The 24,904-nt window shown below is 44.6% G+C and overlaps 1 protein-coding gene across 2 annotated transcripts in view; it reads left to right on the forward strand.

Moving 5' to 3' along the window:
- rasgrf2b (Ras protein-specific guanine nucleotide-releasing factor 2b) overlaps positions 1-24,904 on the forward strand; it is a 323,823-nt gene that overhangs the window by 106,421 nt on the left and 192,498 nt on the right. For both annotated transcript variants that reach the window (XM_068028824.1, XM_068028826.1), the window contains exon 5: positions 12,525-12,778. In XM_068028824.1, the coding sequence (XP_067884925.1) occupies positions 12,525-12,778 (254 nt within the window). The remainder of the gene's footprint in view (positions 1-12,524; positions 12,779-24,904) is intronic.

Raw genomic sequence — 24,904 nt, forward strand, 5'->3', positions numbered from 1 at the left:
TTTCCAATCCTCTCTGGCTACAGACATGGTGCTGGAGGACTGCTAACGTTTTACTGTTGTTTAAAAAGGGAGAAAGGGATAAACTGAGTAATACAGATCAATCAACCTAACCTCGGTGGTGGGTAAATGATAGAAAAAATTCTGAGAAACAGTATAAATCATCAATTAGAGAGGCCTGAATTAATCAAGGGCAGTCAGCATGGATTTGGATTAACAAAAGGTTGTGTCTGGCCAACTTGACTGAAATTTTTAAGGAAGTAACAAGGAGGGTTGATGAGGGTAACACATTTGATATGGCCTACATGGATTTTATCAAGGTTTTTGACAAGGTCCCATATGGGGGACTGGTCCAAAAATTAAAAGCTCATAGGATCCAAGGACAAGTGACAAAGGGTGATGCTCGACGGCTGTTTTTGTGATTGAAAGGCTGTTTCCAATGGGATTCCGCTGGGCTCTCTACTGGGACCTTTGGTATTCGTGGTGTATATCAATGATTTAGACTTAAATGAAGGGGGATGATTAAGAAGTTTGCAGGTGATTTGAAAATTTGCCATGTTGATAGTAAGGAAGAAAGCAATAGACTACAGGAAGATATCAATGGATTGTCAGGTGGGCAGAAAAATGGCAAATGAAATTCAATCTGGAGAAGTGTGAGGTAATATATTTGGGAGGACAAGCAAGGTAAGGGAATACACAATAAGTGGTAGGATTCTGAGAAATGTAGAGGAACAAAGGGACCTTGAAGCGCATGTCTACAGATCCCTGAAGGTAGCAGGACAGGTAGATAAGATAGCCAAAGAAGGCATATACGATACTTTCCTTTATTGGCTGAGGCCTAGAGTATAAGAGCAGGGAGGTTATGCTAGAACTGTATAAAACATGAGTTAGACTGCAGCAAAAGTACTCTGTACAGTTCTGGTCACCACATTATCAGAAGGATGTGATCACACTCGAGATGTTACAAGCTAGATTTATGGGGATGTTGCAAGGAATGGAGAATTTTAGCTACAAGGAAAGATTGGATAGGCTGGGTTTGTTTTCCTGGAACAGAGGAGGCTGAGGAGAGAATTAATTGAGGTGTATAAAATTATGAGGAGCCTAGATAGAGTGGATAGGAAGGACCTGCTTACCTTCATAGAAGCCAATAACGAGAGGCCATAAATTTAAATTAATTGGTAGGAGGATTAGAGGGGAGTTGAGGAGTGATATTTTTTCACCCACAGGGTGGTGGGGATCTGGAACTTATTGGCTGAAAGGTGGTAGAGTCAGAAACCCACATCAAATTTTTAAAAAATGGTTGGATATGCACTTGAGGTGCCCTATAGGGCTGTGGACCAAGAGCTGGAAGGAGGAATTAGATTGGATAGCTCTTATTTGACTGGCATGGACATGATGGACCAAATGGCCTCCTTCTGTGCTGTAAATCTTTCTATGTTTCTACATTTCTATTAATATCAGAGTAAATTTCTCCTGCATCTGTCAGACATAATAAAACCATTCAAAGATTTAATGCAGAAAGACACAGAATGGTTCTGAGGAGAATCGCAAGAATTGGCACTGCAATGGTTTAAAGAAATGGTCACCAACACTCCAGTCCTTAACTATTATAATCTCAAGCAAGAAGCCACTCTGAAATGTGATTCATTTCAATCTGAATGTGGAGCAGCACTGATGCAGAATGGACAAGTCGCTTATGCATCAAGGGCATTAACAGCAACAGAGACAAGATACACACAGATTGAGAACAAAATCCTCATGATTAGAATTAGAATTAGAATTAGAACATTACAGCGCAGTACAGGCCCTTCGTCCCTCGATGTTGCGCCGACCTGTGAAACCATCTGACCTACACTATTCCATTTACATCCATATGTCTATCCAATGACCACTTAAATGCCCTTAATGTTGGCGAGTCTACTACTGTTGCAGGCAGGGCGTTCCACGCCCCTACTACTCTCTGCGTAAAGAAACTACCTCTGACATCTGTCCTATATCTATCACCCCTCAACTTAAAGCTATGTCCCCTCGTGTTTGCCATCACCATCCGAGGAAAAAGACTCTCACTATCCACCCTATCTAACCCTCTGATTATCTTATATGTCTCTATTAAGTCACCTCTCCTCCTCCTTCTCTCCAACGAAAACAACCTCAAGTCCCTCAGCCTTTCCTCGTAAGACCTTCCCTCCATACCAGGCAACATCCTAGTAAATCTCCTCTGCATCTTTCCAAAGCTTCCACATCCTTCCTATAATGCGGTGACCAGAACTGCACGCAATACTCCAGGTGCGGTCTCACCAGAGTTTTGTACAGCTGCAGCATGACCTCGTGGCTCCGAAACTCGATCCCCCTACTAATAAAAGCTAACACACCATATGCCTTCTTAACAGTCCTATTAACCTGGGTAGCAACCTTCAGGGATTTATGCACCTGGTCACCAAGATCTCTCTGTTCATCTACACTACCAAGAATCTTCCCATTAGCCCAGTATTCTGCATTCCTGTTACTCCTTCCAAAGTGAATCACCTCGCACTTTTCCGCATTAAACTCCATTTGCCATCTCTCAGCCCAGCTCTGCAGCCTATCTATGTCCCTCTGTACCCTACAACATCCTTCGGCACTATTCACAACTCCACCGACCTTAGTGTCATCCGCAAATTTACTAACCCACCCTTCTACACCCTCTTCCAGGTCATTTATAAAAATGACAAACAGCAGTGGCCCCAAAACAGATCCTTGCGGTACACCACTAGTAACTGAACTCCAGGATGAACATTTGCCATCAACCACCACCCTCTGTCTTCTTTCAGCTAGCCAATTTCTGATCCAAAGCTCTAAACCACCTTCAACCCCATACTTCTGTATTTTCTGCAATAGCCTACCATGGGGAACCTTATCAAACGCCTTACTGAAATCCATATACACCACATCCACTGCTTTACCCTCATCCACCTGTTTGGTCACCTTCTCGAAAAACTCAATAAGGTTTGTGAGGCACGACCTACCCGTCACAAAACCGTGCTGACTATCGCTAATGAACTTATTCTTTTCAAGATGATTATAAATCCTGTCTCTTATAACCTTTTCCAACATTTTACCCACAACCGAAGTAAGGCTCACAGGTCTATAATTACCAGGGCTGTCTCTACTCCCCTTCTTGAACAAGGGGACAACATTTGCTATCCTCCAGTCTTCCGGCACTATTCCTGTCGACAATGACGACATAAAGATCAAGGACAAAGGCTCTGCAATCTCCTCCCTAGCTTCCCACGGAATCCTAGGATAAATCCCATCTGGCCCAGGGGACTTATCTATTTTCACACTTTCCAAAATTGATAACACCTCCTCCTTGTGAACCTCAATCCCATCTAGCCTAGTAGCCTGAATCTCAGTATTCTCCTCGACAACATTTTCTTTCTCTACTGTAAATACTGACGCAAAATATTCATTTAACACTTCCCCTACCTCCTCTGATTCCACACACAACTTCTCACTACTATCCTTGATTGGCCCTAATCTAACTCTAGTCATTCTTTTATTCCTGATATACCTATAGAAAGCCTTAGGGTTTTCCCTGATCCTATCCGCCAATGACTTCTCGTGTCCTCTCCTTGCTCTTCTTAGCCCTCCCTTTAGATCCTTCCTGGCTAGCTTGTAACTCTCAAGTGCCCTAACTGAGCCTTCACGTCTCATCCTAACATAAGCCTTCTTCTTCCTCTTGACAAGCGCTTCAACTTCTTTAGTAAACCACGGCTCCCTCGCTCGACAACTTCCTCCCTGCCTCACAGGTACATACTTATCAAGTATGATTGTGTTTGCCTGTGATAAATTTGAAACTTGCAGCAATGGCCAGAGCGTGGTGAATATTGCAACAAATCGTCTCTCAAGCCACTAAGTGATGCACCCAAGAGGCTTTAAAGAACGCTGTTAAAACTCCAAAAAAAATTTCTGAAAGTATCTTATAAGATAAAGGGGAAGATGGTCTTGGCAGATACACTGAGCAGAGCATATCTGCCAGATATGAACAACTGTGATTTTACACGTGAATTGGAAGAAATTGATCATTGAGAATCACTTCCAGTTGGAGATTCATACTGGAAACAACAGCATCAAACTGCAATGGACGACCCAGTTCAGAAGCAACTGCATGTTGTAATTTAACAAGGTTGGCTTGGGATCAAGTCAGAGGTACCTGAATGCCTCCACCTTTACTTTGACTTACAAGGTGAACTAACTGTCCAAAGGGTGTTTGATATTCAAAGGATAGCAGCTCGTGGTGCCAGCAGCATTGTGTAAGGAATTAATGTCAGTAGCTCATTCAACACACATTGGTTGTATCCAAAGAGTCCGTGACAGCCTCTATTGTCCTGGGATGTCAACCAAGGTTAAACAGTAAATAAATTGCAATGGGTGATATCTGTTTGACTCATTGGAGTTCTCCAAGTAAGGAACCAATTACTTCAGCAAAAAATAGTGGCTCGGCCTTGGCTGAAGGTTGGGACTGACCTTTGTGAGTTACATGCTTGTGTGTGACTATTACAGTACAGTAGCCAGTCTTACTTCTATTAGTCCATGCAATGTTCTGTGAGTAATGGAGGCTGGGTCATTGAATATATTCAAGGCACAGTTGGACAGATTTTTGATTGACAAGGGCGTCAAGGGTTATGGGGGGCAGGCAGGAAAGTGGAGTTAAGGCCACAATCAGATCAGCCATGATCTTATTGAGCAGGCTCAAGGGACCAAATAGCATACTCCTACTCCCATTCTTATGAGAGAACTCCAAGAGATATTTGCAAGATTTAGGACACAGACAGCATAGTAATCGATAACGGTCCACAATTAACATCTGCAAAATTTGAAGTGTTTGCCAAGAGATGGGGATTTAGACATGTGGATCTGGATTTTGCCATGCTGGCGTGGGACAAAAAGGTGAGGGGAACCCCGACTCGGTCTTTTGAAACCCCCCCCAACCCCCCACCGTAGCGCTATGTAATGGCACTTGAGCACTTAAATGCCCGGCACCGGGATCCCTGTCCCTTTAAAGACAGGGATCCCACCTCCAAGAGCTGCCAGCCAATCACAAGGCTGGCAGTTAAGTAGGTTTGGCAATGCCAGTGGGAGTAGTACTGCTAGAGGCCTTGGACCCAGGCCTAGCACTGGAGCCTGGACCCAAGGTGAGTGAGGTGGGGTTGCCAGGGCCAGACCTGCAGGCCCTGGCAACGGGGGTGCGGGGGGGTGGGGCGGGGTGGTAGGGAGGTGGGTGAAGGGGTTTGCGAGGAGGGGGGTGGTAGGAGGGTGGGCTTTGGCTGGTAATAGGCCACTTAAGAGCATCAAGGTGGAAGGCCATCTTCGGCCTATCCTGCCCCTGACAAAATTGCGTTGCGACGGGAAGGCAACCGGCCATCTGCCTCCTGTTGCAATTCTGTGGGCCCCCCCCACCACCTCCGAGCCCGTCTCCGGGGGAGCCCATAAGATGTCATCACAGTGGAGAATACAGTCAAGAATGTCAAATAACTCTTCTGAAAATGCAAAGAGTCCAGTCAACTGTGGCAGATTGACACAACATACCGACTGAGGTTTAGGAACAAGACCTGCACAACAGACATCTGAGTTGTAGATGCAAGACATTACTTCCTATAGCAGGAGCACTCCTGCAGTCTAGATATTTGACTGGGGAAGACATTCAGGTGCTTATTGGCCCAAAGCTTCCTTTTGGCCTCCTTGTCTTGAGAGACAATGGGTAAGCGCCTAGAGGTGGTCAGTAGTTTGTGGAGCAGCGACTGAAGTGGCTATAAAGGCCAATTCTAGAGTGACAGACTCTTCCACAGGCGCTGCAGGTAAAGTTGGTTGTCGGAGCCTCTACACTGTTGGCTCTTTCCTTACACTTGTCTCTTTTCCTGCCAACTGCTGAGATTCTTTGACTCGCCTCTCTTCAGCCCCACCTTTATAGCTGTCTGCCAGCTCTGGCGATCGCTGGCAATTGGCTCCCACGACTTGCGGTCAATGTCACAAGACTTCATGTCGCATTTGCAAACGTCTTTAAAGCGGAGACATGGATGGCCTGATACCAGTGACGAGCTCGCTGTACAATACGTCCTTGGGGATCCTGCCATCCTCCATGCGGCTCACATGGCCAAGCCATCTCAAGCGCTGCTGACTCAGTAGTGTGTAGATGCTGGGGATGTTGGCTGCCTTGAGGACTTTTGTGTTGGAGATATGGTCCTGCCACCTGATGCCAAGGATTCTCTGGAGACAGCGAAGATGGAATGAGTTGAGACATCGCTCTTGGCTGACATACATTGTCCGGGCCTCGCTGCCATAGGTACTGAGGACACAGGCTTGAAACACTCGGACTTTTATGTTCCGTGTCAGTGCGCCATTTTCCCACACCCTCTTGGCCAGTCTGGACATAGCAGCAGACGCCTTTCCCATGTGCTTGTTGATTTTTGCATCGAGAGACAGGTTGCTGGTAATGGTTGAGCCCAGGTAGGTGAACTCTTGAACCACTTCCAGAGTATTGATGGATGGAGCATTTCTGACGTCCTGTCCCATGATGTTCATTTTCTTGAAATTGATGGTTAGGCCAAATTCGTTTCAGCAGCCACAAGCCTGTCGATGAGTCTCTGCAGACACTCTTCTGTGTGGGATGTTAATGCAGCATCATCGGCAAAGAGGAGTTCCCTAATGAGGACTTTCTGTACTTTGGTCTTTGCTCTAAGACGGACAAGGTTGAACAACCTGCCATCTGATCTTGTGTGGAGGAAAATTCCTTCTTCTGAAGACTTAAACGCATGTGAGAGCAGCAGTGAGAAGAAGATCCCAAACAGTGTGGGTGCAAGAACACAGCCCTGTTTTACATCACTCAGGATGGGAAAGGAATCTGATGATGCACCGTTATGCTGAATTGTGCCTTTCATATTGTCATGGAACGAGGTGATGATGCTTAGTAGCTTTGGTGGACATCCAATCTTTGCTAGTAGTTTGAGGAGACCACGTCTGCTGACAAGGTCAAAGGCTTTGGTGAGATCCGCGAAGGCAACGTAGAGGGGCATCCATTGATCGCGGCATTTCTCCTGTAGCTGGTGAAGGGAGAACAGCATGTCAATGGTGGATCTCTCTGCCTGAAAGCCGCACTGTGCCTCAGGGTAGACGCGCTCAGCCAGCTTCTGGAGTCTGTTTAAAATGACTCGAGTGAAGGCTTTCCCCACTGTGCTGAGCAGGGAAATTCCACCGTAATTGTTGCAGTCACTGCGGTCACCCTTGTTCTTATAGAGGGTGATGATATTGGCATCATGCATGTCCTGTGGTACTGCTCCCTCATCCCAGCACAGGCAAAGCAGTTCATAGAGTGCTGAGAGTATAGCAGGCTTGGCACTCTTGATTATTTCAGGCGTAATGCCATCCTTTCCAGGGGCATTTCTGCTGGCTAGAGAATCAATGGCATCACTGAGCTCCGATTTTGTTGGCTGTTCATCCATGACTAGCAGAGACTGGGCTGCATTGAGGGCGGTATCAGTGACATCATTTTCCCTGGAGTACAGTTCTAGGTAGTGCTCCACCCAGCGGTCTATTTGCTTGCTTGGTCAGTGATCGTTTCCCCTGATTTATACTTGAGGGGGGCGATCTTCTTGATGGTTGGCCCAAAAGCTCTCTTAATGCCGTCATATATCACCAGTAACCTGTCTCTAGATGCAGAAATCAACAAGCGCATGGGTAAGGCTTCCACTGCTATGTCCAGACTGGCCAAGAGAGTGTGGGAAAATGGCGCACTGACACGGAACACAAAAGTCCGAGTGTATCAGGCCTGTGCCCTCAGTACCTTGCTCTACGGCAGCGAGGCCTGGACAACGTATGCCAGCCAAGAGCGACGTCTCAATTCATTCCATCTTCGCTGCCTTCGGAGAATACTTGGCATCAGGTGGCAGGACTATATCTCCAACACAGAAGTCCTTGAAGCGGCCAACACCCCCAGCTTATACACACTACTGAGTCAGCGGCACTTGAGATGGCTTGGCCATGTGAGCCGCATGGAAGATGGCAGGATCCCCAAAGACACATTGTACAGCGAGCTCGCCACTGGTATCAGACCCACCGACCGTCCATGTCTCCGCTATAAAGTCGTCTGCAAACGCGACATGAAATCGTGTGACATTGATCACAAGTCGTGGGAGTCAGTTGCCAGCATTCGCCAGAGCTGGCGGGCAGCCATAAAGACAGGGCTAAATTGTGGCGAGTCGAAGAGACTTAGTAGTTGGCAGGAAAAAAGACAGAGGCGCAAGGGGAGAGCCAACTGTGCAACAGCCCCGACAAACAAATTTCTCTGCAGCACCTGTGGAAGAGCCTGTCACTCCAGAATTGGCCTTTATAGCCACTCCAGGCGCTGCTTCACAAACCACTGACCACCACCAGGCGCGTATCCATTGTCTCTCGAGATAAGGAGGCCCCAAAGAAAGAAACATTCCTCTGATGTTTCTAGTGTCAGAGACCAGCTGAATACCACCGCATAGGTGTTGCCAGTAGTCATTTGCACAGCGTCTGGCTATTTTTTGTGCAGCGCTTCTGGCGGCTTTAAGTGCTAAGGATGTTAACTCACTGGGGGCTTTCTTGTAGTTCAACAGTGCAGTGCGCTTAGTGGCTATGACAGGTTCCATCTCTTCAAAGTGAGACTGAAACCAGTTTACATTCTGCTTCTCACATTTGCCAAAGGTGTTCATTGCTGAGTCATCGAAGGCGTCTCTGATGTGGGCCCACTTGGTCTCTGCATCCTCTGTAGGAGTGTTTTGAAGGGCTTTTTCAAGTGAATTGAGAAATTTTTGAGACAGCTGTGGGTAAGAAATTCTGTTAGTGTTGATGTGCGGGCGGCCATTCTGCTTGGAGTGATGTAACTTCTTTGGTTTGAGTTTAATTTTGCTGCACACCAGGGAGTGGTCTGTGTTGCAGTCCACACTGTGGAAGCTGCTTGTGATTTGAACGCTGTTTATAGAGGCTTGCCTTGTGACGATGAGGTCCAGCTGGTGCCAACAATGTGATCTTGGGTGGCTCCATGAAACCTGGTGACAGGGTTTAGTTTGAAAGAACGAGTTGGTGATGCAGAAGTTGTGGTAGGTACACAACTCCAGCAGTCTCTGTCCATTCTCATTCATCCTTCCAATGCCATAGCGCCCGAGGCAGGAGGGCCATGAGTCATGGTCTGCCCCAACCCTGGCGTTAAAGTCCCCAGCAGGAACAAATGTTCAGTATTAGGAATGTTACTAATGATATTATGGAGTTCTTCATAGAACTGGTCTTTAACTTCAGGTGGGGAGCAGAATGTTGGAGCATAGATGCTGAGTAGGTGTACTGGACCAGAGGTGGTGAGCAGTCGAATGGACAGTATGCATTCCGAGCCATTTGTAGGTGCGTCTATCACACTGAGCAAAGAGTTTCTGATAGCGAAGCCCACTCCATGGTTCTTCTGGATCCCTACCCTGCCAGTAGAAGGTGTAGTCTTGCTCCCTTAGTGATCCGCTCACAGGGAGGCATGTCTTCTGAAGTGCAGCAATGTCCACCTTGAGTCTAATGAGCTCGTTGTTAATGATGGCGGTCTTCCGAGAGTTGTCGATTTGTGTATTGGCCTCTAGTGCGATCGTGAGTCCAGTCTGGGAGCCCCGTTTCAAGGGCTCGGAGAGCCGGGGTGCAGGGGGCGGCTTTGCTGGGGAAATATCTCCTGGTGAAGACGGATTCTCTTTATTCGGCGCTCATTTGCCTCGAATTATGACCGGGGGATAGCACGGACTCAATGGGCCGAGCAGCCGCAGATATTTGGGGCTTTTGCTACAACTATTGTGGATGGTGGCGGGCATCTCAGCATAGAGGGTGTACTCTACTCGTTAGCTCGTATTCCTGAGCAGGCGCCCTAGCAACCCCACTGCCTTGTGGGCGTCTCGGGAGAGACTAAGGCTAAGGGAGTAAACCCTATCAGGAAATCTGGAACGGAGCCCCTAAGGCGGTCATCTGTCACCTTTGGCATCTTTCCGGCAGTTCCTGCAGCCAAACTGGTGCCAAACGTTGTGCTCTGCACTCCTTTGTACCCCAATAGGAAGGCCAAGAGGGGGGTTTTGATGCTTGGGCAACTCACAACCTCCATACATTCCGCCCAGGCATGCGCCATGGAGAGATCACTCCATAGTCGCCTCACAGCAACCAAAACAACACGGAAGGCAGCAGTTATGGGTTTTAAGTCCAGCTCAATTAGCGTACAGATTGGGCGCCGCGGGTTGCCTTTGTCGGTGGGAGAGGCCGTCGCATCTCATTGGTGAGCTACCACCCGCCTCAAACCGGGCAGCCCATGGTCAGAAAGGTTCTGTCCTGCCACAGTCCACCTGCTTCAATGGGTGCTTGGAGCTTAGGGTCATTGCCTGACAAGTGGACTGTAATACTGCACCAAACAGCATGACAAAAAATGGAAAGAAGGTACCAGCCCTTCAATTTGCAAGCTGAAACGTCAGAACTATGTGTCCTGGCCTATCGGAAGATCTTACAGGCACAAAGCAACGTCAGCAATATTATCATGACACAAATACTAAACCACTTCAAGAAATACACTCTGGTGATATAGTGCAATGAAATTCCCTAGCCAGCTATTTGGAGTGCTGGAACATGCACTCGTGTGGTGGATTCTAGTGGTTATGAGGTGCAAGTTGTAAACTCATCGTAGCGCAGGAATCGTTTTCAGTGATTATGTTAATAAGTCACCTGTGAGCAAAACTCCTGAGAATCAGGACTTTTCTGAAATACAGATACCCAACAGTCCTCTGAGCTGTCGTATGTCTCCAAAGAAAGAAACAACAACTGCAACACCTGAAATGCCTGGTAGTCAAACACCAACCGAGGATCGCAGGTTTGGAGGAAAGCGCCAGCCTCTACCTTGATTGAAATGTATCTTGTTTTCACGGTGCCTGTTTGTGATTGTGTTTTGTTTTGGCTAAATTTGAGAGTTCTTCTGCGTGTTTTTTAAAATCTTTTTAAAATAGGTAGATAGTATATCCTTTTTCTTTTGCGGGGAAGGACATATCGTAAGGCGCACATACGCTATAGGCGCTTAGCGTCTGCATAATCATCAAAGGGTTTGTCAAGCGAGTCTATCCTCTGTGTGTGATCCTGAAAGCATTAATCACTTGCAGCTCCCAAAACTACTGAAAGTTTACTTGATATTTTTATATAGGTAAATAAAATTTTAATACTCTTTAATGCAACTCACAGTTAGATATTAACACAGTGAAACCCTGTTTACACTGAACTTCCATCAAAGTTACTCTGGCAAGGCAGTTAAAGCTCCATGGAGGTACACCTCTAGCGGGGGGGGGGGGGGCTCCTGCAAATCACTTGGCTCAGTTGGTAGCATTCTTGCTTCTGAATCACAAGGTTTTGGGTTCAAGTCCCACTCCAGCACTTGAATTCAAAAATCAAGGCTGATACTCCAGTGCAGTACTGAGGGAATGCTGCACTGACGGAGGTGCTGTCTTTCAGATGAGACTTTAAACTGAGGCCCCATCTGCATGCTTGGGTGGATGTAAAAGAACCTATGGTGCTATTTCGAAGAAGGGCAGGGGAGTTATCCCTCAATCATCATTAAAAAAAACAGATTATCTGGGGCACAAATTTAAAGTGATTGGTAGAAGGATTAGAGGGGACAGGAGGAAAATGTTTTTCTCGCAGAGGGTGATGGGTGTCTGGAATTCACTGCCAGGAATGGTGTTGGAGGCAGAAACGCTCAATTCTTTTAAAAGGTACTTGGACATGCACCTGAAGTGCTGTAACCTGCAAGGCTATGTGTTGGAAGGTGGGATTAGATTGGGCGGCTAGTTTTTTCCACTGGCATGGACATGATGGACTGAATGGCCTCCTTCTGTGCCGTAGTTTTTCTATGGTTCTATTCCATTGCTGTTGTGGGAGTTTGCTGCACTGGCTGCTGCGTTTCCTACATTGCAACAATGACTACACTTCAAAAAGTACTTCATTGTCTGTAAAGCACTTTAAGATGTCTGTTGGTCATGAAAGGCGCTATATAAATGCAAGTCTTTCTTTCAAAGGTGTTCGGGAGAGACCCAGAGGAAATTCCTGGTGACAGTTTTTAACAGATTCTGGTCAGTCATGAGCCACAGAATAAAGAATAAAAAGATAAAAACGTAAAGCTTCATTTGTTAACGGAGCCCTGCTTCAGACTTGGATCCATTTTCTTGCTAATATTAACGAATGGAGGAAAATGTGGCAATTATGTTTTCTTTTAAATCTTAAGACGTTTAGAAAATCCATTTTCACAATTTTCTGCCTGGTGATCAGTACAAGAAGGTTGAAATGAAAGTTGTTAGCAAAAGTGTCAATTACAAGATTTATTACTTTTCACAGTTTATGTTTTCAGTGATAACAAGAGGATGCTTGTAGCACTGTGGAGTACCAGCTGCAAAAGTGAAATTCTGTGAAGGTGTGCAGTCGCTAACACTTCGTCCAGCTACCTTTGTTTTTAATTTTCTCATTCATACTTGTAGGTTCAGAGTTTCATGAGGGGCTGGCTGTGTAGAAGGAAATGGAAGACGATTGTTCAGGACTACATCTGCTCCCCACATGCAGAAAGCATGAGGAAAAGGAACCAAATCGTCTTCAACATGGTGGAAGCAGAGTCAGAGTATGTGCAGCAGTTGTATATCCTGGTCAACTGCTTTCTGAGGCCCTTGAGGATGGCTGCCAGCTCAAAGAAGCCTCCTATCAGTCACGATGATGTCAGCAGCATTTTTCTCAACAGGTATTTAACAAAGGACTCATGTCATCATGGGAATACTTATTTGTACCCAAGCAGAAATCCTCATTAATTTTGTTCAATAATTTTTTGAGTAAGTTCCTTCTCTTAAAGGTTGTCACATGTTTACAAGAACAAGCAGCCTCTTAAGTATTTCATTGTACAATGTCCAACTTCTTATACCCACCAACTGTTCTGCTTATCTGCCAGAGTTTTCGCAGGACAAACCCTTGCTCCCTTGCTTGAGAATTATGAACTGAAGTTTCTCCAGTGGGGCTTGAACCCACAACCTTCTTATTTAGAGACAAATGAGGTAAAGGTCACATCTAAAAGCCAAAACCTAATGATGAGCCTACATAAAATCTTAAGAAGCTAGAGTACTGGTATTGGGCTCCACAATTTAGGAAGAATATTGAGGCTTTTAGAGAGGGTACATCACAGACTCATTAGGTTGCTGCCTGGTCTGAGGAAATATAAATATGAGAAAGAGTTGGAAATTTTTTTTTGCATTAGAATGGAATAAATTATGGGACAATATGATAGAAGTATCTAAAAGTATGGAAGAGTAGGAGACAATAGCTAAAGCAGACTCTTTCCAAAAGTTGAGGGATCCACAATGAGGAATTATAGATACAAGACTCAAAGTAAAAGATTTAGATCAGAGAGAATGCAACGAGTCGTGAATGAGGAATTTAATTCCAGGATTAGTACTTGAGGCAAAAAACATATCAGCACTCAAGATTAGATTGGACGGATGAAAAAAGGAAAAGTGTATGAGGGGTCTAGGAACATTGCGTGAAGGGTAAATGCTGACACTGCTTGGGCAGAATGGCCTATTTCTATTTCAAACACATCTTCCCTTCCCCTCCCCATCAGCATTGCGAAGGGATCATTCCCTCCACAACGCCCTGGTCCACTCCTCCATTACCCCTGACCCCTCGTCCCCTTCCCACGGCACCTTCCCATCTTCCCATGCAATTGCAGGTGGTGTAATACTGGCTCTTTTACCTCCTATCTCCTCACCATTCCAAGGCCCCAAACACTCCTTCAAGGTGAAGCAGCGATTTACTTGTACTTCCATCAATTTAGTATACTGTATTCGCTGCTCACAATGCGGTCGTCTCTACATGGGGAGACCAAAGACAGAACACCTTTGCTGAACACCTTCGCTCAGTCCGAAAGCATGACCCTGAGCTTCTGGTTGCTTGCCAGTTCCACACACCCCTCCCCCCCACCGCTCTCATGCCCACATTTCTGTCCTTGGCCTGCTCTAGTGTTCCAGTGAACATCAACATAAGCTCGAGGAGCAGCACCTGATCTTTTAATTAGACACTCTACAACCTCACGGACTCTGCAATTTCAGAGTGTGACTGGCCTTTTTTTATATTTTTCATTTTTTAAATTATTTTATTTTATTATTTAACCATGTGCCTGTTTTTTCATGTGGACAGAGCTTCTCATTACTCTGCCATTAACATTCTCTCTGGACTAATGCTTTGTTCTTCACCACAAGCATTAACACTCTCTTTGCCATTGTCCCAGGACAGCGTTATTATTTATAATCTCTCCTACCCTCTGCCCTATCACACACCTTCCCTTTTGCTGTCTTCCGCATCAACCCATCCCACCCCTACTTCACTTGCTTAAAACCTAACTCTTTTCTAACCTTTGCCAATTCTGATGAAAGTTCACAGACCTGAAACGTTAACTCTGCTTCTCTCTCCACAGATGCTGCCAGACCTGCTGAGTATTTCCAGCACTTTCTGTTTTTATTATGACCTATTTCTATGTTCCTTTAAGTATTTCTATAAAAGGTAGATCGTGCTTGACTCATCTAATTGAATTTTTTGATGAAGTAATTGAGAATGTTGATGAAGGGAATGCACTGGATGTTGTCTAATAGATTTTAAAGCTTTTAACAAAAGACCACATAAAAGTCTGGTTAACAAAATTGAGGCTTATGGAATAGGAGGGTCAGTGTCAGCTTGGATAAATTGGCTTAAGGACAGGAAACAGCGAGTCGTGGTAAATGGTTGTTTTTCAGACTGGAGGATGGTATACAGTGATGTTTCCTAAGCGTCAGGGCTGGGACCACTGCTTTTATATAAATGAATTGTATATTGGAATACGGGATAAAATTTCAAAATTTGCCGATGTGGCAAACAGGGAGGATGATGCCAATCAACTGCAACAGGACAAAGATATGTTAGCAAAATGGAAAAACAACTGGTAGATGGAATTTAATACAGAGAAATGTGAGGTAATACATTTAGGCAGAAGGGATAGGGAGAGGCAATATAGACTTTATGGCACAGTTCTAAAGAGTGTACAGGGACAGAGGAACCTGGGGGTTCACGTGTATAGGGTTTAACATGGCAGGACATATTGAGAGAGTTATTAGCAAAGCATATGGGATCTTGGGTTTTGTAATTGGAGGCATTGAGTACAAAAGCAGGGAAGTTATGCTGGACCTTTAGAAAACTCTGGTTCAGCCATAACTTGAGCATTGCATCCAGTTCTGGCCATCACACTTTAGGAAGGATATGAGGTTCCTTGAAAGGATGCAGAGGAGATTTACCAGAATGGTTCCAGGGATGAGGGATTTTTAGCTACAAAGTTAGGTTGGAGAAGCTGGAGTTGTTCTCCTTGGAGCAAATGAGATTGAGGGGAGATTTGATAGAGATGTACAAAATTATAAGAGGTTTAGGTAAGACAGACAAGGAAAAGCTGTTCCCGTTAGCTGATGGTACAAGGACTAGGAGACACGGATTTAAGGTTTTGACATCAGATATGCAGGTGGGATTTGAGGAAGAACCTCTTTATGTAGTGAGTGGTAATGTCCTGGAACTTGCCACCTAATTGGTTGGTGGAAGTGGAGATGATCAATAATTTCAAAAGGAAATTGGATGGATACTTGAGGCAACTTGCAGGGCTATGGGATAGAGCAGGGAATGGAACTGACTGGATTGCTGTACAGAGAGCCAGCATGGACTCAATGGGCCAAATAGCCTCCTTCTGTGCCATAATGGGCTGGATTTTACCTGCTTGCTGCCATTCTCGCTGGCAAGCTTCAAAAAAGGTGCGGCAAATGAGCGAGATGTGCGCCACGGAGCCGCCATGATATTTCGTGTGGCAGCTCATTTACATGTAGGGGGCGGACCGCCCGCTCCGTATGACATAGAGGGGGGAGGGCGCTTTGTCCCCGGCAGCAGTATCCGGCACCACCGCACAGGCGCCGGCGCCATTTTTAAAGGGCTTCAATTTTAATTTTTAAAGAGAAATTCATGTTATATTACATTTTTTAAATTAAATGTAAGATCAAAGAACCTTTCCCATCCCCTCCAATAACCACACACTTTATTTATTGCCTTCTCCACCCAAAAAAGGTTTAATCCGATCCCGAACTTACCCCCCCACCCCCAAGCTTTAATAACTTTGACCTTCCCACCATCTCTTCAACTAATAGAAAGAGTTTACCCTGCCCTACCCCCCCACCCTAAATACCTCCCCCTTCCCCCTCCCAACCAGTGTTCGGCCTTGGATCTCTGAATGGAGATCCGAAGGCACAGGAATTCTGGCAACCAGCCGGAATATTGGAGCGGGACTGCCGTTGCGAAAAGTTAAGTGTTTATTCATCTAATTTACGTTAATTAACATATTTTAATTTGGCCCCGTCGCCGAGTGGTGGGGGGGCCACCACGAGGCCTCGCCACCGCCAGTAATATGGGGCGAGGCCTTCCCGGCATCGAGGCCCGTGACGGGCCTCTCCCGGTATTTACCGGGCCCACCCGTACTGGCCCCGACATTGGGGGAGCTGGTAAAATCCAGCCCAATGACTCTATGACTCTATCTATACATAAAGATGTAACCAGCACAAATTGGACCTGAACAGATGTAGAGCTATTAGCACCGTATAATTATCAGGGGTGATATTAATGATTAATACAAGTTACACAGATCATAATTCATTTAAATATTTGGAATGGTATTTACTTTTGAGAATTGTAATCAACGTGGTAGTGGAATGCACGTGTGTTCATGTGAGGAGTATTACAAGTAAAGTTGATGAGCTACGGGCACAAGTTGCAACATGGGGTTATGATTATAGTGACTATAACGGCAACCTGGTTTAAACATGGGCAGGAACAGGAACTAAACATTCCCACCACAATGTATTCAGTAGGAATAGGGAAGGAAACAAGATAGAATGGGAAGGAGTGGCAGTATTGATCAAAGGTAATATTATAGTTATACAGGGAGATGATATGCTGCAGAGTTTGAGACTGAATCTTTTTTTTATTCATTCTTGGGATATGTGCATCACCGGCACGGCCAGCATTTATTGCCCATCCCTAATTGCCCATGAGAAGGTAGTGGTGAGCTGCTTTCTTGAACTGCTGCAGCTCATTTGACTTTTCTGGAGCAGTTTGATACAACTGAGTGGCTTGATATGCCATTGCAGATGGCAGTTAAGAGTCAAGCACTTTGCTGTGGATCTGGAATCACATGTAGGCCAGACTAGGTAAGGATAGATTTCCTCCTCTGAAGGACATTAGTGAACAAGAGAGTTTTTTTTACAACAGTTCAGTCATTTCATGATCATCATTACTGAGACTACCTTTTTATTCCAAATGCATTAAATTTAAGTTCCCTTAGCTGCTGTGGTCAATTTTGAACTCATATCTCCGAAGCATTAGTCAGGGTCTCTGGATTACTAGCCCAGTAACATTACCACTATGCTAACATTCCCACAACAATTTGGTTAGAGTTAAGGAACAGAGAAGGAGTTGTTACATTGTTTAATATGGACCCCCAAATAGTGAGAAGGAGACAGAGGAACAAACCTATAGGCAAATTTCATAAATATAAAAGTAGTAGAGCAGAAATAGTAGGAGACTTCAATTACCCTAATGTAGACAGGGGGAAAACAGTGTAAAGGGCATGAAGGATGAAGAATTCCTTAAGTGTGTACCAAATAACTTTCTTAATCAGTCTGTTGTTATGATCCCCATAGAGATCAACAAACCAAAAGGACCCAATTTACTGAACAACTCCAAATACAAACAAAAAGTTGGATAAGATTTCACTTTTATAACTTTACTTCAACAATGAAACCAAAATCATCATAAATTAAACATGAATTAACAGACAGATCATGGTTTACATATTACAAATTACACATTAACTATCCGGTATAACAGAGATAGATCTCACAGATTTACTGGGCAGTCCACTCAGCATATAGGGCACCAATTACAGCCACAAAGTTTTCCAACTCGCTGAACTTCCTCAGGTAGATCTCCAGCTTCTTTCTTCAAAGATGTAGCCACCGATTCTCATCTGACAGCAGTTCCCCTTTAACTCTAACTGCATGGGTACAGTCTTCACCCAAAACAGTGCACACCTCCAGAAGCTCCTCAGCTGTGCTCACAACAGTCTTGATGGTGTGAACCCACCAGTATTACCTTTATCCAAGCCCTTCAGTGGCAGTCCTATGCACTGTAAGGTCAGGTCTGGTTCCTCAGTTACTTTCAGTAACAGCAATCTCTGTAGCATCTCATATTTCCTATTGACAGCTCTTGTTCCAGCCTTCATTTTCTTCAGCCTGCCAGCTCTCTGCATGATCTGAGCTTGGATGACTTTGCGTCCTTTTTATCTGGTTTCAACCAGTTTCTGTTTCCCCAGAAACTTGAAGTGTTAGTTTCCCTTTAAGTTAGAGTCTGTCTTTGAAACCAGGATCTGTGCACCTAACAGAACATTCGACAAGTTATCTGTTCAGACAACACATTCCCCACTGGTACCACAAACCAAGGATTCCATCGCCATGTTTCTAGTCCAATGAGGAAGGAAGCAGTTCTGGATCTAGTTCTGGAGAATGAAGTAGGGCAAGTAAAGTATGCTTCAGTGGGAGAATATCTTGTAATAGTGATCATAATATAATTAGGTTTAAAGTAGTTAGGAAAGGGACAAAGAAAATCAAAGGTGAAAACACCCAACTGGAAGAGATCCAATTTCAGTGATTTGAGAAGGGATAGTGCAGCTGGACTGGAAAGCAAGATTGGCCAGGAAACCAGAAAATGAGCAATGGCAGGTCTACAAGGCAGAGCTAGTTCAGGTACAAACCAAGCATGTTTCCAAAAGGTGGAAAGAGGGCCATCCAAAGCTAGAGCTTCCTGGATGACAAAAGAAATAGTGGGTATGTATGACAGATGTCAGGTTGATAATACAAGTGAGAACAAGGCTGAATATAGAAGGTTCAGAGGGGAAGTGAAAAACGTAATGAGAAGCAAAGGGAGAGTCTGGCAGCTAACATAATAGAGCATCCAAAAGTCTTCTATAGGCATATAAATAGTAAAAAAGTTGTTAAAGGCAAGGTGGGTTGATTAGGGACCAAAAAGGAGATTTGCACATGGTGGTAGAGGGCATGGCTGAGGTATTAAATGAGTACTTTGCATCTGTATTTACCAAGGAAAAAGACGCTGCCCAATTCATAGTGAAAGAGGAGTTAGTTGAGACACTGGATGGGAGGTATTAGAGTGGTTGACTGTACTTAAATTTGATAAGTCACCAGGACGGGGTTGAGATGCATCAGAGGATACTGAGAGAAGGAAGGGAGGAAATTGTGTAAACACTGGCTAGAACCTTACAATCTTCCTTACATACAGGGTTGGTGCCAAAGGACTGGAGAATTGCAAATAGTACACTCTTGTTCAAAAAAGCCCAGCAACTACAGGCCAGTCAGTTTAACTTCGGTGGTGGGAAACCTTTTATAAACGATAATCTGGGACAAAATTAAGTCACTTGAACAAATGTGGATTAATTAAGGAAAGCCAGCATGGATTTTTTAAGGGCAAATAGTGTTTAAATAATTTGCTTGAGTTTTTTGGTGAGGTAACAGAGAGGGTTGATGAGGTAATGTAGTTGATGTGGTGTACATGGACTTCTACAAGGCATTTGATAAAATGCCACATTACAGCCTTGCCAGCAACATTAAAGCCCATGGAATAAAAGGGACAGTAGCAGTATGGATACGAAGTTGGCTGAGTGATGGGAGGAAAGTATGCAGTGGTGTTCCTAAGGGTTGGTACTAGGACCACTGCTTTTCTTGATATATATTGATGATCTAGATTTGGGTGTGCAGGGCACAATTTCAAAATTTGTAGATGATGCAAAACTTGGAAGTATTGGGAACTGTGAGGAGGATAGTGATAGACATCAAGAGGACCTAGACAGGCTGATGGAATGGCAAGTGGCAGATGAAATTTAAATGCAGAGAAGTGTGAAGTCAACTTAAAGAACATAAGAAATAGGAACAGGAGTAGAAGACAAGGCCCACCAAGCCTGCTCCACCATTCAATACAATCATGGCTGATCTTGAGCTTCAACTCCACTTTCCCACCTGCTCCCCATATCTTGTGATTCCCCGAGGGACCAAAAATCTGTCTCTCCCGGCCTCAAATATATTCTACTCTCTGGGGTAGAGAATTCCAAAGATAAACAACCCTTTGAAGAAATTTCTCCTCATCTCTATCCTGAATGATCGTCCCCTTATCCCATGTTTTAGATTCCCCCAGCCAATAGAAACAATCTCTCTGTGTCTACCCTGTCAAGCCCCTTCAGAATCTTTTAAGTTTCAATAAGAACACCTCTCATTCTTCTAAAGCGGTACATTTATGTAGAGAAAATGAGGAGAGGCAAAATAAAATAAGGGATACATTTCTAAAAGGGGTGCAGGAGCAGAAGGACCTGAGGGTGTATTTGCATAAATCATTGAAAGTTGCAGGGCAGTTTGAAAGATTGGTTAATATAGGCATACAGGATTCTGGGCTGTATAAATAGAGGCATAGGCTAGGATTTTAATGGCCCTGGAAGGCGGGCTGGAGGGTGCAAGTAAAATGGTCCCACCGCCAGGCATTTCCACTGTGGTGGCTTCGGAAGTGGAGAGACTACCACTTTGGGGAGGGCGGGCAGTCGGTTACCATAATTAAAGGTTCAATTAGGGGCCATTTTATGGTGCCATCGGAATTTTGCGAATGGCAGGACATTCCCCCCTCACAGAGAGGCCGCCAACTAAGTGGAGATGTCCTCTCTGCGGCAATCCAGGGAAACTGTCTCTAGCCCAAAGAGGGGCTCGTGGACAGGGAAGGCAGACCCCGCAGCCCAAATGATCTCATGGGAGGGGGTCTCCCCACCTCCAACTCATGGTCTGCTGAGGCTTCAGAGCTGCCAGCCGTCTGATTAGGCCAGCAGCATCAGGAGCCATTTGTTATTCAAAAGGCAATAGGATAATTAGCTGAAGAGAAAAAAAATTGCAGGGCTACGTGGAAAGGGCTGGGAAGTGGCACTAGCTAAGTTGCTTTTGCAGACAGCCGGTGCAGACACAAAGGGTTGAATGGCCTCCTGTGTTGTAACCATTCTATGATTCTATGAGAAATGTTAAGTACAGAAATTGAATAGAAAACCGGGCAGAAAACAGAGTGCTGAGGGAAAATTGAAATCAGATATAAAAAAGACAAAGGGAGAATATAAGAAAAGATTAGTGGGCAACATAAAAGGGAATCCAAAAATATTCTATAAACATACAAGTAAAATTATAGTTAAAGTAATGGTGGTTCCAAATCGGAACAAAAAAGGAAATCTTCTATGAAGGCAGAGGGCATGACTGAGGTACTGAAGGAATGCTTTGCATCTGTCTTCACAAAAGAAGAGGATGAAGTTAATGTCACTGTAGAGGAAGGGAGAGTAGGGTTATTGAATAGGATACAAATAGATAGAAAGGAGGTGATAGGTTGGCATTCAATATTAACAAGTCACCCAGTCAAGATAGCATGCATGTTCGGTCGTTGAAGGAACCTAAGATGGAGAGAGCAGAAGCTCTGACCACAATGTTTCAATCCTGTTTGGATATGGAATTGATGCCAGGGGACTGGAGGATTGTAACTATTACGGCCGTGTTCAAAAAAGGGGAGAGGGATAAACTTGATAACTACAAGCCAATCAGTCAAATGGCAGTGGTGAGAAAACTACTAGGGATTATTGTCATGGACAAAATTACTTCTCTTTTGGTTGAATTGTGGTATATACTTACTTTTTATATATAATATATGTTCTATATATTATGATGGTGCTTCTATATTTTTGTTCAGTTTTTTTTGGAAGACTCATGTATTTTAGAATCATGGACATTGTTTGATTTGGGAAAACGGAAAAGGATTCCATGTATGTTTTTTTCAGTGAGGTCTTCGGAAGGTCTTTTGGACCTGGTTTGTAAACAACCCTTACTGGAAGTCACCTGTCTTCAACTAAATACCCAGCAGGGGCTTTTTGACTAGGAGGAGATGTTTACAGAGAAGTGACAAAATTTATAGGGGTCAGGAAGCTTGACTCTTGAGATTGTTTTTGGCTACGCATTGGACAATCAGTTGGGGTTTGGACAGTGTTTTGAAAGGAGTTTTAAAAACCAGACAAAGGGTTGAATGGCCCTCGGGCGGCACAGTGGCGCAGTGGTTAGCACCGCAGCCTCACAGCTCCAGCGACCCAGTTTCAGTTCTGGGCACTGCCTGTGCGGAGTTTGCAAGTTCTCCCTGTGTCTGCGTGGGTTTCCGCCGGGTGCTCTGGTTTCCTCCCACAGCTAAAGACTTGCAGGTTGATAGGTAAATTGGCCATTGTAAATTGCCCCTAGTGTAGGTAGGTGGTAGGAGAATGGTGGGGATGTGGTAGAGAATATGGGGTTAATGTAGGATTAGTATAAATGGGTGGTTGTTGGTTGGCACAGACTCGGTGGGCCGAAGGGCCTGTTTCAGTGCTGTATCTCTCTAAATAAAGCAAGAGAGCAGTCACCCCAGCTCAGCCTTTATCCATCTCTTTGAAAAGCCTGCCAGCTTTTCCATCTCTTTGAGAAGCTCTTTGAAACGAGCGTACGACATAGAGAAATTGATGCTGCATTCCTCCTGAAAGGCCTGCCAGAAACCCCTGATGCTGCATTTCACCCAGAAAACCTGCCAAACTGATCTTCAACAACGCCTGAAAAGAACTGTTCTAGAAAGATCCCAGTGACAGCCATCTACACGTATTTGGGATGCCAAACCAAAAAAGGACAACTGACGTCTTTCCATATCTTCTCATTTTCTTCAAGAATTAGCAAGTATTTGGCCAAAGAATTCTTTTTTTATTTTTTTTGGTAACAGAGCTCTAAAGAAAAAAATCTCTATTTTCAGTTAACGTGTGTGTGTGTGTGAGTGAGAGAGAGAGGCGAAGGTAAAAAAAGGAAACTTTATTATTTCACTCAATGCATTTATGCTTTGGTTCGTTACTGATTAAGTCTTATTTTATAATAAACTGATAATTTTGTTTTTTTATTCAAGAAACCTGGTTGGTGTATTTTATTCTGGGATAAAGAGTAGAGTCTATGATTGACCGTATCGGTAACTGGGTAAACATTTAAAAATATGTTGTGACCTGTGGACAAGTGGAACTAGAAAGACAGTGCACTCCTCACACCTCGGTCGTAACATATAATTGGGGGCTTATCCAGGATAACCCAACGCGACGATGTGCAATTGTAAGTCGGCTAATAATAATTTTTAAAAAAGGAAAAGGACAAACCAGGATGTACACCCTTAGCCACACATGATGTGGATGTAGGGGAATCCTTTCCTATCAAATAGTGCACTCCTCCTGCCTCGGTCATAACATATAACTGGGGACGCGTCGGGATATATTAAGGATAGCACATGAAATCCCTATAACAGGACATGTGGGAATCTGGAAGACCCAATCACGTAGGGGTTGGCATTTTTACTGGCCAGGTCTTTCCAAGGACGTGGCGCAGTTTTGTAAAATGTGCCAGATTGTGGGAAAACAACAACCTTCCATAAAACCGGTACCTCTAATTCCCATACCCATTTTGGAGAACTATATTTTTTATTATTTTAGAGATACAGCACTGAAACAGGCCCTTCGGCCCACCGAGTCTGTGCCTACCATCAACCACCCATTTATACTAATCCTACATTAATCCCATGTTCCTACCACATCCCCACCTTCCTCTACCTATACTAGGTACAATTTACCTATCAGCCTGCAAGTCTTCGGCTGTGGGAGGAAACCGGAGCACCCAGCGAAAACCCATACAGTCACAGGGAGAACTTGCAAACTCCGCACAGGCAGTACACAGAATCGAACCCGAGTTAGAAGAGTAAGAGGCGACATGATTAAAATATATATGATCCTGAGGGGTCTTAACAGGGTGGATGTGGAAAGGATTTTTCCCCTTGTGGGAGAATCTAGAAATAGGGGTCATGGTTTAAAAATAAAGGGTTGCCCATTTAAGACAGAGATGAGGAGAAATTTTTTCTCTCAGAGGGTCATGAGTCTTTGGAATTCTCTTCGTCAAAAGGCAGTGGAAGCAGAGTATTTGAATATTTTTAAGGAAGAGGTAGATAGATTCTTGATAAACAAGGGGGTGAAAGGTTATCGGGGGTAGGTAGAAATGTGGAGTAATCAGTTCAGCCATGAACTTATTGAATGGCGGAGCAGGCTCGAAGGGCTGAGTGGCCTACTCCTGCTCCTAATTCGTATGTCCGTATGTATTATATTTTTTGTACACTTTATCTTTTAATATTTAAATTTAACAGTAGGGCTCAAAGCCCTTTAAAAATGGCATCAGCGCCTGTGCACAGGCAGCTAACGCCATTGCTGGGGACGGATAGCCCACCCCCTCCATGTGAATGGGGGGTGGGATGGCCCACCCTGCCCCACTCCGCCCCACTCCGCAGTATGTGGCCCGCACAGACAGGCCGTCATTGTTTTCGCCCACCACCGATTTCGGCGGCGAGATTATAAAATTCAGCCCGTTGTGTGTAGAAATGTTTTCTAGTCTCACTCCTGAAAGGTCTGGCTCTAATTTTTGGACTATATCTCCTAGTCCTAGACTTCCCAACCAGCAGAAATAGTTTCTATCTATCTAATCTGTTCCCCTTCATATCTTGAAAACTTTGATCAAATCACCCATAACCTTCTAAATTCCAGGGAATGCAATCCTAGTTTGTGTAACCTCTCCTTGTAATTTACCCCTCGGAGTCCAGGTGTCATTCTGGTAAATCTACGCTGCACTCCCTCCATGGCCAATAT

This window comes from Heterodontus francisci, chromosome 4 (genome assembly GCF_036365525.1).
Source record: "Heterodontus francisci isolate sHetFra1 chromosome 4, sHetFra1.hap1, whole genome shotgun sequence".
Taxonomy (NCBI): Eukaryota; Metazoa; Chordata; class Chondrichthyes; order Heterodontiformes; family Heterodontidae; genus Heterodontus; species Heterodontus francisci.